Source organism: Miscanthus floridulus, unplaced genomic scaffold (assembly GCF_019320115.1).
Source record: "Miscanthus floridulus cultivar M001 unplaced genomic scaffold, ASM1932011v1 os_2097_1_2, whole genome shotgun sequence".
NCBI classification, from domain to species: domain Eukaryota; kingdom Viridiplantae; phylum Streptophyta; class Magnoliopsida; order Poales; family Poaceae; genus Miscanthus; species Miscanthus floridulus.
This window is the reverse complement of record NW_027098099.1, coordinates 69,455-83,069: the sequence shown is the minus strand read 5'-3', so window position 1 is coordinate 83,069 and position 13,615 is coordinate 69,455. Positions and strand designations below refer to the sequence as shown.

The window sequence follows — 13,615 nt, the reverse complement described above, 5'->3', positions numbered from 1 at the left end:
ATCACCACCCTCTGCTCAACGATCCTCGCTGCTCCAAGCCGTCTAGGTAGCGGCAACCACCAAGAGTAACAAGTGAAATCCACAGCGAAACACGAACACCAAGTGTCTCTAGATACAAACACTCAAGCAATGCACTTAGATTCTCTCCCAATCTCATGAAGATGTTGAATCAATGATGGAGATGAGTGGAAGGGCTTTGGCTAAGCTCACAAGGTTGCTATGTCAATGTAAATGGCCAAGAGAGTGAGCTTAAGCCGGCCATGGGGCTTAAATAGAAGCCCCCACGAAATAGAGCCGTTGGCTCAATTTTTTGGCTGACTGCGCATCGATCGGACGCTCCGGTCAGAATGCACTGGACGTAGCACCGGACGCTCCGACCGTGAATACCGGACGTGTCCGGTCGGCCTACCGGACGTGTCCGGTAGCTCCTAGACTGCCACGTGTCCAGTTCAAACTAACATAGCTGTTGCTGCCTATTCTGCCGACGACCGGACGCTCATACCGGACGCACAAACACAAATAACCGAACGCAGAGCCGCTGCGTCCGGTCGAGTCCAGTAAGCCCCTAGGGCCGACCGGACATGTCTGTTAGAAACTGACCGGACGCTGTGCCTCAGCGTCCGGTCGAGTACAGTAAGCATCCACGCTCGATCGGACGCTACCAGCGTCCGATCAACTGTTCTATCGAACACTGCGTTTGCTGATTCACACCGGACGTGTCCGGTGTGGCGACTGGACGCATTCGATCGCTGAGTTCGTCGCCAAATACCGAACGTGTCCGGTCACCATACCGGACGCATCCGGTCACTCTGTAACCAGCGCGACTAACTCCTTTTCAACTCTATCTTCTTCACCCTTGCTCAAATGTGCCAACCACCAAGTGTATCACCTTGTGCACATGTGTTAGCATATTTTCACAAACATTTTCAAGGGTGTTAGCACTCCACTAGATTCTAAATGCATATGCAATGAGTTAGAGCATCTAGTGGCACTTTGACAACCGCATTTCGATACGAGTTTCACCCCTCTTAATAGTACGGCTATCAAACCTAAATTTGATCACATTCTCTAAGTGTCTTGATCACTAAAACAAAATGGCTTCTACAATTTATATATTTGCTTTGAGCCTTTTGTTTTTCTCTTTCTTCTTTTCTATTCCAAGCACTTGATCATTACCATGGCATCGTCATCTTCATGTCTTGATCTTCATTTACTTCACCACTTGGAATGTGCTACCTATCTCATGATCACTTGATAAACTAGGTTAGCACTTAGGGTTTCATCAATTCATCAAAACCAAACTAGAGCTTTCAATCTCCCTCTTTTTGGTAATTGATGACAACCCTTTCACAAAGATATGAATTGAAATTCAATTAAATCCATGTTGCTTGTCCAAGCATATTTACTATGTGTAAAAGGATATGGACAAGTTTCATGAACCCCAAATGGTAGCAATTGCTCCCCCTACATATGTGCTAAGAGTTTGGATAGTAGCTTGAACATATGCTTAGATAGGAAATATAGGAGACAATGTCTACCAAATGATGCTAAGGTATAAAAGATGGACCTTTGAAGCGTTATACCAATCGGAGTGCACCAATATACCATCCTTAGCACCATAGTTAGTTCAATACCACTTGGAAATATTTGGAAATGAAAGTTATCTAATGATTTCATTTCATCATTCAACCTTACAGCTAGCATACGCCACACAAGCATGTATATTAAAATTTAAAACTTGTGCCATGCAAGCAAACAAATGAAATGCACATTCAAATACACCATATAAGTTCATGAGCTTGCTCCCCCTACTTGTGTGCTCAAAATTTTAATTGATCCCTTTCCTTTGTCATATCTCTCTCTCTATTACTTATATCTTTGTTTCTCTCTCCCTTTGTCATCAATGACCACAAAGACTTAAATTATAGATAGGTTGAGATTTATCAATGTCAATCAATTGGGTGAGGATCATATTCCTAAATTTGGTCCAATCTAGATCATTTGCCAAAGATATCTAACTCGGTTTGATTCAAGGATAGCTTCTTCATACCTCCAAATAAGGGTTATCTTGTACCATGTTGAGTTAAACACTTAGAGTTCATATTCTAGATTAAACACTAGGTTTACAAGCCCATAAACATGTCATGTGCTACCACTAGATCAAGTCAAGCATAGAAGCAATAGTGATACCATATAGACATCAAAATCATTTGATTTTCATGAATGAGCCTAATAAAATAGAACCACTTGAAAGGTCCTAATAAAATTGAAAATGTGACTAGATGCACTAATCATGTCCTTAGCAAAGATGTATGTCATGCCAATCAACTTTTACTTTGGATTGCTCGAATGAGAGGCATGTCATATGAGTGGGGGTGCATCAACACATATTTGAGAAATCCAATATGTTCAACTCATTCCTGAGCTTGCAAAACCTTTTCTCATCCAATGGCTTGGTGAATATATCGGCAAGTTAATCTTCGGTGCCTACACTCTCAATGCAAATGTTCCCTTTTTGTTGGTGATCTCTTATGAAATGATGGCGGACATCAATGTGCTTTGTTCTTACATGTTGAACCGGATTGTTTGCCAACTTGATTGCACTCTCATTGTCATATAGCAATGGCACTTTCTTGAACTTGATTCCAAAATCACTTAAAGCGGCCTTTATCCAAAGTATTTGTGCACAACAACTACCGGCGGATATATATTCGGCTTCGGCGGTTGATAATGCAACACTATTTTGCTTCTTTGATGACCATGAAATAAGTGATCTTCCCAACAATTGACATGTGCCCGAGGTGCTCTTTCTTTCAACCTTGCATCCCGCATAATCCAAGTCGGAGTAACCAACTAGTTCAAACTTTGCTCCTTTGGGATACCACAAACCAATATTTTGTGTATGCTTCAAGTACCTTAATATTCTCTTTGTAGCCTTCAAATAATTTTCTCTTGGTGAGGCTTAAAATCTTGCACACATGCATACACTAAACATGACATCCGGCCTTGATGCGGTCACATAGAGTAGACTTTCAATCATAAACCGATACAATTTTTGATCCACCATATTGCCACTTGCATCACTATCCAAGTTGCCATTTGTTCCCATTGGTGTACTAATGGCTTTGCTATCACTCATGCCAAACTTTTTGATCATGTCCTTGATATACTTGCCTTGACTCACAAATGTACCATTCTTTAATTGCTTGATTTGAAGACCAAGGAAGTAACTCAATTCTCCAATCATGGACATCTCAAACTCATTAGCCATCATCTTTCTAAATTCATCACAAAAGTCTTGATTGGTTGATCCAAATATGATGTCATCAACATATATTTGTAATACAAATAGATCTTTTCCAATCTTCTTGATGAAAAGAGTGGTGTCAACCTTGCCCATTGTGAACTCTTTAGAGAGTAGGAAATTCCTCAATCTCTCATACCATGCTTTAGGTGCTTGCTTCAAGCTATACAATGCTTTCTTTAACTTGTACACATGGTTGGGCTTCTTGTCATCTTTAAAACCGGGAGGTTGCTCAACATATACTTCTTCATTGATGTAGCCATTTAGAAATGCACTCTTAACATCCATTTGATAGAGCTTGATGTTGTGGGTATAAGCATAGACTAGCAAGATTCTTATTGCTTCCAATCTAGCAACCGGGGCATATGTTTCTCCAAAGTTAAGACCTTCAACTTGTGTATAGCCTTGTGCTACTAATCTTGCTTTGTTTCTTACTACTATCTCATCTTGATCTTGCTTGTTTCTAAAGACCCATTTGGTTCCAATCACATTGTGTCCCTTTGGTCTTTCTACAAACTCTCATACTTGATTTCTTGTGAAGTTATTCAACTCTTCATGCACTACATTCATCCAATCAACATCCTTTAAAGCTTCATCAATCTTCTTTGGTTCAATGGATGACACAAATGAGAAATGCTCACAAAATGAAGCTAATCTTGATCTTGTTTGTACACCTCTAGAAATATCACCTATGATAGTGTCTAATTGGTGATCTCTTACAACATTGGTTGATTGAAGTATTGGAACTTCATTGCTTGCACTTGCTTGATCATTGGGTTGAGATGATGTACTAGCCACTTAATCTTGTTCATTGTCATAAGAGCCACTTGCACTAAGTTGATTTGTATCATCTTGCACATTTGAGTTAGAGAGCACTTGCACTTGATCATCTTCATCATCATTCACTTGCCTAGGCCTTAATTCACCAATATCCATGTTCTTCATGGCATTTGAAAGTTGAATGCCTCTAACATCTTCTAAGTTCTCATTCTCTTCTTTTGAACCCTTGGTTTCATCAAATTCAACATCATGAACTTCCTCAAGAGTACCACTATCCAAATTCCAAACTCTATATGCTTTGCTTATAGTAGAATAACCAAGTAGGAATCATTCATCACATTTCTTGTTAAACTTGCCCAATCTAGTGCCTTTCTTTAAGATATAGCATTTACAACCAAAGACAAAAAAATATGCAATGTTGGGCTTTCTACCATTCAAAAGCTCATATGGTGTCTTCTCTTTCAATGGGTGACAATAGAGGCGGTTGCTACAATAGCAAGCCGTGTTAATAGCTTCGGCCCAAAAAGATTGACTCATATTGTACTCACTAAGCATAGACCTTGCCATATCAATAAGTGTTCTATTCTTCTTCTCAACAAGGCCATTTGATTGTGGAGTGTATTTGGCCGAGAATTGATGTCTAATTCCAAAGTTATCACATAACTCATCAATTCTAGTATTCTTGAACTCACTACCATTGTCACTTCTAACTCTCTTGATGGTTGTTTCAAACTCATTGTGAATGCCCTTGACAAATGATTTGAATATTGCAAACATATCACTTTTGTCCACTAGAAAGAATACCCAAGTATATCTAGTGTAATCATCTACTATCACAAAGCCATATTTGTTACCACCAATGCTAGTGTATTGTGTTGGCCCAAACAAATCCATGTGCAATAACTCAAATGCTTTACTAGTGCTTATCATGCTTTTCTTAGGATGGGTGTTTCCAACTTGTTTTCCGGCTTGATAAGAGCTACAAAGCTTATCCTTTTCAAACACATCTTTCAAGCCTCTAACCAAGTTATGCTTAACCAATCTATTCAATTGTTTTATTTCAACATGACCAAGCCTTCTATGCCATAACCAACCCATGCTAAACTTAGTGAACAAGCATGTAGATAATCTAGCTTCACTAGCATTGAAATCAATCAAGTATAGATTCTCATATCTAAATTCTTTGAAGATCAAGTTAGAGCTATCTACACTTATGATCTCTACATCACCTACCCCAAATATGCATTTGAATCCAAGGTCACACAATTGAGCTATGGATAGCAAATTGAAGTTCAAGCTCTCTACTAGCAACACATTGGATATACTCATGTCATTGGATATTGCAATCTTACCAAGCCCTTTGACCTTGCCTTTGCCATTATCACCAAATGTGATACTATCATAACCATCATTGCCATTGGTATTGATTGAGTTGAACATTCTTGCATCACCGATCATATGTTGAGTGCACCCACTATCAAGAACACAATACTTTCCTCCGGCTTTATAATTGACCTACAAAAGAAGATCAATTCTTTTTAGATACCCAAACTTGCTTAGGTCCTTAAAGGTTAGTCACTAAGCTCTTTGGTACCCAAATGACTTTTTTCTTTGAGCCCATCCATGGTTTACCAATGGACTTAGCATTCACACCATTTGTACCCTTAGTAAGCATATAGCATGAATCAAGCTTAAGAGAGGATACATTAGCATTTTTGCTCTTGTTTTTGCACTCTTGCTCTTTATGACCAACTTGCTTGCAATTAGTGCAAAACCGACCATTGTTCTTCACAAAACTAGTCTTGTGAGGAGCAAAGGCCGCCTTGCCTTTTTTGGAGGTATAACCCAATCCCTCTTTGTAGAGAGAAGCTCTTTGGCTACCCAAGCATATAAGCAAGCGGTCCTCACCACCATAGGCCTTAGCCAAAGTGTGAGTGAGCTTAGTAACCTTCTTCTTGAGGTTCTCATTCTCAACCATTAGTGAGGCATCACAAGTGAGATCATCACTACTAGATGAGGCGGAAGTAGATGTACTACAAGAAGGATTAGTAGGAGCAACAATGATAGGTATAGATAGTGATGTATTAATTAAGTCACAAGTTACACCTATATCACAAGTTTCAGCATACTTCTTTTTATCTTATTCATTAAGCAAAGTGGAATGAGCCTTTTCAAGGCTTTTGTGAGCCTTGCCAAGCTTCTCATAGGCTTCCTCTAGCTTCTCATGAGTTGCTTTGAGCTCATCAAGGGCTTACTTAAGGGCTTTTACCTCCTTATTCATGCTCTTGCATTCCCTTCTCTTAATGTCAAAGTGTTCTTTAGCATCTTCTAGCATGTCAAATAATTCATCCTTAGTTGGTTCATCATTATCACTATCACTATTATTTTCATTTTCATGTTCATTATCATCATCATATTCTTCATCACTTCCATCATCACAAGATTGTACCTTAGTGGCCTTAGTCATGAAGCATGATGAAGATTCGAAGAGAGAAGGCTTCTCATTTATAGCAATGCTTGCAAGAACCTTCTTCTTGGTGATTTTGTTGTCATCACTATCATCATCATCATCACTTGATGAAGCATCACTATCCCAAGTGACTACATAAGAACCACCCTTCTTCTTCTTGAAGGTCATCTTATCCTTCTTCTCTTTCTTTTCCTTTTTGTCCTTCTTCTTGTTGTCATCATCATTGTCGCTATTGTATGGGCATTGGGCGACAAGATGATCTTTGCTTCCACACTTGAAGCACCTTCTTGACTCTTCTTTGTTTTTGGATGAAGATTTCTTTCTTCTTGCACGGTAGTCCTTCTTCACCATGAACTTGCCAAATCTTTTGACAAAGAGACCCATCTTCTCATCATCATCATCATCCCATGAATCATCCTCTTCACTTGATGTCTCTTGTTTAGCTTTACCCTTGGATGATGTGGCCTTGAATGCCACACTCTTCTTCTTGTCATCCTCCTTCTCATCTTTCTTTTCCCTCTTTTCTTTTTTCTCATCATCATCTCTATAAGCATCATCGGTCATGATATCTCCCAAGATTTGGTTTGGTGTCATTGTGTTCAAATCGGTCCTCACTAATAAGGTGACCAACATGCCAAATCTTGTGGGCAAACATCTCAAGAACTTATTGGAGAAGTCCTTGTCCTCTATCTTCTCACCAAGTGCTTTGAGATCATTGACAATCACTTCCATCTGATGGAACATGTTCGGCACACTCTCATCTTCCTTCATCTTGAAGCTTGCAAACTTCTCTTTGAGAATATATGCCTTTACACCCTTCACAGCTTGAATGCTCTCAAATGATTCTTCCAATTTCTTCCAAGCTTCATGAGCCATCTTAATATTCTTGATTTGCTCAAATGTTCTCACATCAATTGCATCATGAATGGCACTTAGAGCAATGTCATTATTTTGGAGAAGCATTTCTTCAGCTACGGTGGGATTTTCTAGATCCTCAATCTTAATTTTGGTTTCTACCACCTATCACACCTTTCTATTGATTGACTTGATATGTGTGGTCATCTTTGATTTCCAATAAGAATAATTTGAGCCATCAAATTGGGGTGGCTTCTTGGTGTTGTTAATTTGAGCCATTTTAACACCGAAGGTTGTTAAGCCTCAAATAACGGTGACCTTGGCTCCGATACCACTTGAAAGGTCCTAATGGCTAGAGGGGGGTGAATAGCCTAATAAAAATTTCTACAACAACACTTAACAAAATGGTTAGACAATTATGAGGCGAAGCAAGTGCTGCGCTAGCCTACTCAAAATGCAAGCCACCTACCACAATTCTAGTTTAGATAGTGTCTATTCACACAAAAGCTATGACACTACCCTATGTTAGTGTGCTCTCAAAGGCTAACTAAAGAGCCACACCAATCAACCAAGCAAGCTCTCACAACTAGCCACACTAAAGAGCTTATCAACTAGTTTACGGTAAAGTAAGGAGAGTGATCAAGAAGGTTATATCGCCGTGTAGATGAAGAAACCAATCAATCACAAGAATGAAAAACAATGAAGACCAATCACCTCGGAATCAATGATGAACACAATGATTTTTACCGAGGTTCACTTGCTTGCCGGTAAGCTAGTCCTTGTTGTGGCGATTCACGAGGTTCACGTGCTAATTGGCTTCACACGCTAAACTCTCAATAGGGTGCCACACAACCAACACAAAATGAGGATCACACAAGCCACGAGCAATCCACTAGAGTACCTTTTGACTCTCCGTCGGGAAAAGGTCAAGCACCACGAAATAGAGCCGTTGGCTCAATTATTTGGCTGACTGCGCATCGACCGGACGCTCCGGTCAGAATGCACCGGACGCTCCGACCGTGAATACCAGACGTGTCCGGTTAGCCTACCGGACGTGTCCGGTAGCTCCCAGAGTGCCACGTGTCCAGTTCAAACTAACATAGCCATTGCTGCCCATTCTGCCGACAACCGGATGCTCATACCGGACGCACAAACACAAATGACCGGACGCAGAGCCGCTGCGTCCGGTCGAGTCCAGTAAGCCCCTAGGGCTGACCAGACATGTCTGTTAGAAACTGATCGGACGCTGAGCCTCAGCGTCCGGTCAAGTATAGTAAGCATCCATGCTCGACCAGACGCGTCCGGTCACACCGGACCGGACGCTGCTAGCGTCCGATCAACTATTCTGTCGAACACTGCGTTTGCTGATTCACACCGGACATGTCCGGTGTGGCGACCGGACGCGTCCGGTCACTGAGTTCGTCGCCAAATACCGGACGTGTCCGGTCACCATACCGGACGCGTCCGGTCACTCTGTAACCAGCGCGACTAACTCCTTTTCAACTCTATCTTCTTCACCCTTGCTCAAATGTGCCAACCACCAAGTGTATCACCTTGTGCACATGTGTTAGCATATTTTCACAAACATTTTCAAGGGTGTTAGCACTCCACTAGATTCTAAATGCATATGCAATGAGTTAGAGCATCTAGTGGCACTTTGACAACCGCATTTCGATATGAGTTTCACCCCTCTTAATAGTACGGCTATCAAACCTAAATGTGATCACACTCTCTAAGTGTCTTGATCACTAAAACAAAATGGCTCCTACAATTTATACATTTGCCTTGAGCCTTTTGTTTTTCTCTTTCTTCTTTTCTATTCCAAGCACTTGATCATTACCATGGCATCGCCATCTTCATGTCTTGATCTTCATTTGCTTCACCACTTAGAATGTGCTACCTATCTCATGATCACTTGATAAACTAGGTTAGCACTTAGGGTTTCATCAATTTACCAAAACCAAACTAGAGCTTTCACCCGGACCGGCGGCCCCAGCTGTCGTCGCCGTCGCCGTCAAGAGAGGAGGAGGGGAACACGCGGAGGAGAAGGAGAGCTCACCGCCGTCCCCTGCGCCAGCTCGGGCACCAGCCGGCGCCGCCATAGCCGCGACGGCCCTCCCCGCTGAGCTCCCCGCAGCTCACGCGAGGGGGGGGGGGGCATCGGCCTGCTGCCGCAGAGAAAGGAGAAAGGCCCCGCCGCCGCCATCCCTGCCGGCCGGGCGGCCATGCCGGCGGCCAGCTCCGGCGACGGCGCGACGGGGGGAGGGGAGGGGAGGGGCTGCTAGGGTTTGGGGGAGGAGCCGCCCGAGCCGCTCACGTGGGAGCGACGCGGGGGCAACAAAAATTTTGAAAACCACTTCTAGCCGAAACTGGAAGGTAACTAATAGTTCTGACATTTGAGAGAGGCATTTTATCCAACTTTTGAGTTTGAGCCTTTGAGGAACCTTAAACTCCAGCGATAGTTGGTAAAAAAGAAACATGCTAACGGATTTGTGTCCGAGTGATTCAATAGGCAGCATTTTGCTCATCTTGCACTATAGATTTTTGTCCAGGAAGACTGGAAGAGTCATCTATTAATCTGTACCTGATTGGCCACAATAAGTAAGTGAAATGAAATTTTCTGTCAATGTCATTGCTAGGTGCTGGCACCTAAAGATGATTGAACCGAGACATACTTCATTATCGTGAGGCCATGAAATATGTCATGCATGGAGTAGAAACTCAGACTCCGTTACTTGTGCACATTACATCGTCGCATTACTCATCAGGCCATCACCTCTCACCACTAATGCGGTAAATCTTCACCCAGGTCCCAGGCCATTACCTCTCACCGCCAGTGTGGTAAATCTTCACCCTAAGCTAGATAAGTTTCCCGTGCATTTTCCACGGGAAAATAGGACGAGTTGGAATACAACATGGAGAAGCACATTTGCTTTACAAAATTTGAGGCACGCCAACACTCAAACTAGGCCGACGTGCACGGCACATCTTCAGTACAATCTGCATTCCTAGTTCGTTTCACTTCAGGTTCAGGTGCTGATGGCTTGGATGGCCTATTGGGCTTGATCTCTTCGACCTTCTCCGTTGGGACGTCAAACTGCGGCGCAACAACAGAATATGACTAGTTAGATTCCTCATGGATAGTGGAAACATAATGATCGATATAGAAGCCAAATGCAGCACGCATAAAAGATATGGTGCTTTTGAATACTTAACATACCCTGAATCCACAGCCAGACACACAAGCATTGAAGCATTCCTGCACGGAAAACTGAATTCGTCAAAAACTACAATGAATAACTAAAACATGTCAGTATGTCAGACAATATGCAATGCAAACAATAATGTACAGAATAAACTTGATTAGTATTCCCTTGACAAATCTCAACAGCTATGGTTGTTGCGAATCGACACCAGAAAAGTTTAATACCACACCGGTCTCCCTTCAGATGGAAATGCATGCAGGACATCAAAACTTAGGAATTCACAGGCACTCTATATTTCTCCAAAATTTATATTAAATTGGGTTACCTGTTGTCACCAAATTATCAATAAATCGACATATAATCATTAACATAGGCAAAACAAAGTTCATCAGACTGATATTTGTATACCACTCAAATTATTCAACTCAGTTTTGTGACTGGACTGAAATATCAGAATTAACTACATTCTACTGGCATTATGCCTGTAAATATGTTGAAACATCGCCGCATTTATGCTTTTTAAGTAACCATTGTTTCATGCTTCCAATCAGCATATAAATTTTAAAATATTGAGCAGATAAAGGATTACATGACCCGTCACAAATACCAAACATAGTTATAGCCTTACATGCTTTAAACTAAAAAATGCCTCTGGTGCCCTGATTATGCAGATCAAATAATAACAAGATATCAAAAAATAACTATGTTCAAGGAGTGTATAAATTAGTTCAAAATGACATCAATTATCTATTTCTTCCAGCCATGCGTTCCTCTAAACTTGATTCTGTAAGGAGCATGTTCAAAATATGATAACAGCCAGAAAGTTGTAAATGTAGAAGTGCAGCAATAACCAGGATAGATGGTAAATGTTTAGTTTATATAATAACTTCTACACGATGTAACCAGAACAAACAGTAAAATGAAGGACTCACCAAAGAGTAACTATCCTGCCCTGGAGATCGATCAATATAGGCGCTCCACTGGCGATCTTCTAACACCGGATCTTTGTAGCATATTTCAGTACATTTTCCTATGCCTGAGGAGTTTACAGCGAGTAAGTTGCATGCACACTGCAAATACAGTGTCGAGAAGACGCAATACCATACTTTTCACAAATACTACTATACGAGCATACACGTTAGCAGAGGCAGACAGACACACTATGACAGGAGCCAGAGAGACCTAGTGCTAAAAATCAATTCTTAATCGACAGAGAAACTGAACAAGCTATTCTGAAATCAAACAAATTTAGCTCCAGGAAGAGCTCAATCCAGGGGATGACACGCAGCAACAGCCATTCATTCAGCTTCCACATCAAGTATACTCACACTCGTCCCAGGTGTCGCCGTCCGCGTTGCACCCCTTCTTGCAGAACACCCTCCCTGTAAATAAAACCAAATGACAGAAAAGAGAGGAGAAGAGGAGACCCGTTCGTTAGCTTGGAGTGAAGCAAGCAACCAAATCATTTAGCGGGGTGAAGGTGGACCGAGGCACTGACATGGGATCTGCACGAGGCTCGCGTACTTCTTGGTGCAGCAGCTGCCGCACGGCGGCGTCCAGTCGCCGGAGAACATCCCGGCCTGCCTCCGGCGCCTATCCCTCCCGCGTCTCGCACGGACACGGATCGGTCGGCGAAGCGAGCGGCAGCGGGACCGCGGCGGCTGCCGAGGGATGCTGGTGGGCGGGCACCGGTAAAGGGGGAGGCGAGGGGCAGGGGCGGAGGAAATGGAGGTGGAGAGGGAGCGGCGGCGGCGGCGCGCTGTTCGGTTCCTATGCCCTGTCCGCTGGTCGGCGCGGAGCAAATTGGGGAGAGGTATTGTAGTGAAATGAAAATAATAATGGAAATGGAAAAAAAAAGTTTCTATTTTTTCCGCAAACCGAGCCTAGCTGACCTCGGATGTCGGATGGTTAGATTCTTGTGACAATGGCATATGTCAATCCATATCATTGAAGTCCTCGAATTGACTGGTTGTTTATATTGTGCTAAATTTATTTTAGGATTTCCACTCCCGGTCAAACTATTTTTTAGTTCAATGAAGTTTTATTTGTTGAGCAAGAGCCGGAGCCAGAGCTGGAGCTAGAGCCGTTTTGGTAAACCGCTTCCTCCACATATAGAGCTCTTAGGGTGTTTTCAATGGCTTTTATCAAATCGCCGGCTCAAAAGGAGGAAAGAGAAGATAAAAAAAAAACTCTGGTATGAGATCCTCCACATATATAGCTCTCTAGGGTGTTCCCAATGGCCTTTATCAAATCACCTGCTCAAAACAAGGAAAGAGAAGATAAAAGAAAAAAGAAAACAAACTTTGGTACGAGACACATTAGTGGTTGGAGATTGTGCGAGCTAGTATCTTGAACCTCGCTAGCATTTTTGTTTTCATCATTCTCTTTCATCAATCTTGAATATAATATGCTCCTTACTAGCTATTTGGATTGCTGTTAGACACACCCTTACAGTCTCATAGAATCCCATACAGAACCCACCACGGTGAGGTGAAGCCGAGTGAAGCCGCTATTTTTTGCTTCACTCTCCATATATCCTCTATGAGAGCATGATTTAAGAAGGTCCTTAGGTGAAGCAGTTTCATTTTATTCGTCTGACACAAAATAGCTCCAAACGACTCTAGGAGCCGGTGGAGAGAAGCCGTTCCAAACGGGGCCTTAGTATACTGTGTTTTCAGTAGTATGTAACATGCTTATCAACATAAAAAAATATATTATCAATCTCTAGATTTGTCAAAGATGTTGATACAAATAAATATGACGTGTCTATTTTAGACCTAATTGTGGATCACCTGACCTGTTCACAAAAAAAGTCAACCCGACCCACCAGTATGTTGGGTCATGAATCATGATTTTTTGATCCGTTACTTGATCTAACCCGAAAAAAAATCTGACCCAAAGTAGAAAATTTGAGAAATAAATAACATGATCCGACCCAACCTGTCATCAGGTCAGACTTGACCTAAAGATTTCGACTTACATTTTTTTCTCGGACTGAAA

At 41.9% G+C, this 13,615-nt stretch overlaps 1 protein-coding gene across 1 annotated transcript; it reads right to left on the bottom strand.

The window, feature by feature from the left end:
• Positions 1-10,065: 10,065 nt before the first annotated feature.
• On the bottom strand, positions 10,066-12,439 carry LOC136534619 (uncharacterized). The gene is made up of 5 exons (XM_066527026.1): positions 12,114-12,439; positions 11,944-11,997; positions 11,548-11,651; positions 10,630-10,668; positions 10,066-10,506 (listed from the first exon to the last, which is right to left on the bottom strand). The coding sequence occupies exons 1-5, from the start codon at positions 12,187-12,189 to the stop codon at positions 10,375-10,377; spliced, it is 405 nt and encodes a 134-aa protein (XP_066383123.1). The 5' UTR covers positions 12,190-12,439; the 3' UTR covers positions 10,066-10,374.
• Between the last annotated feature and the right edge of the window lie 1,176 nt (positions 12,440-13,615).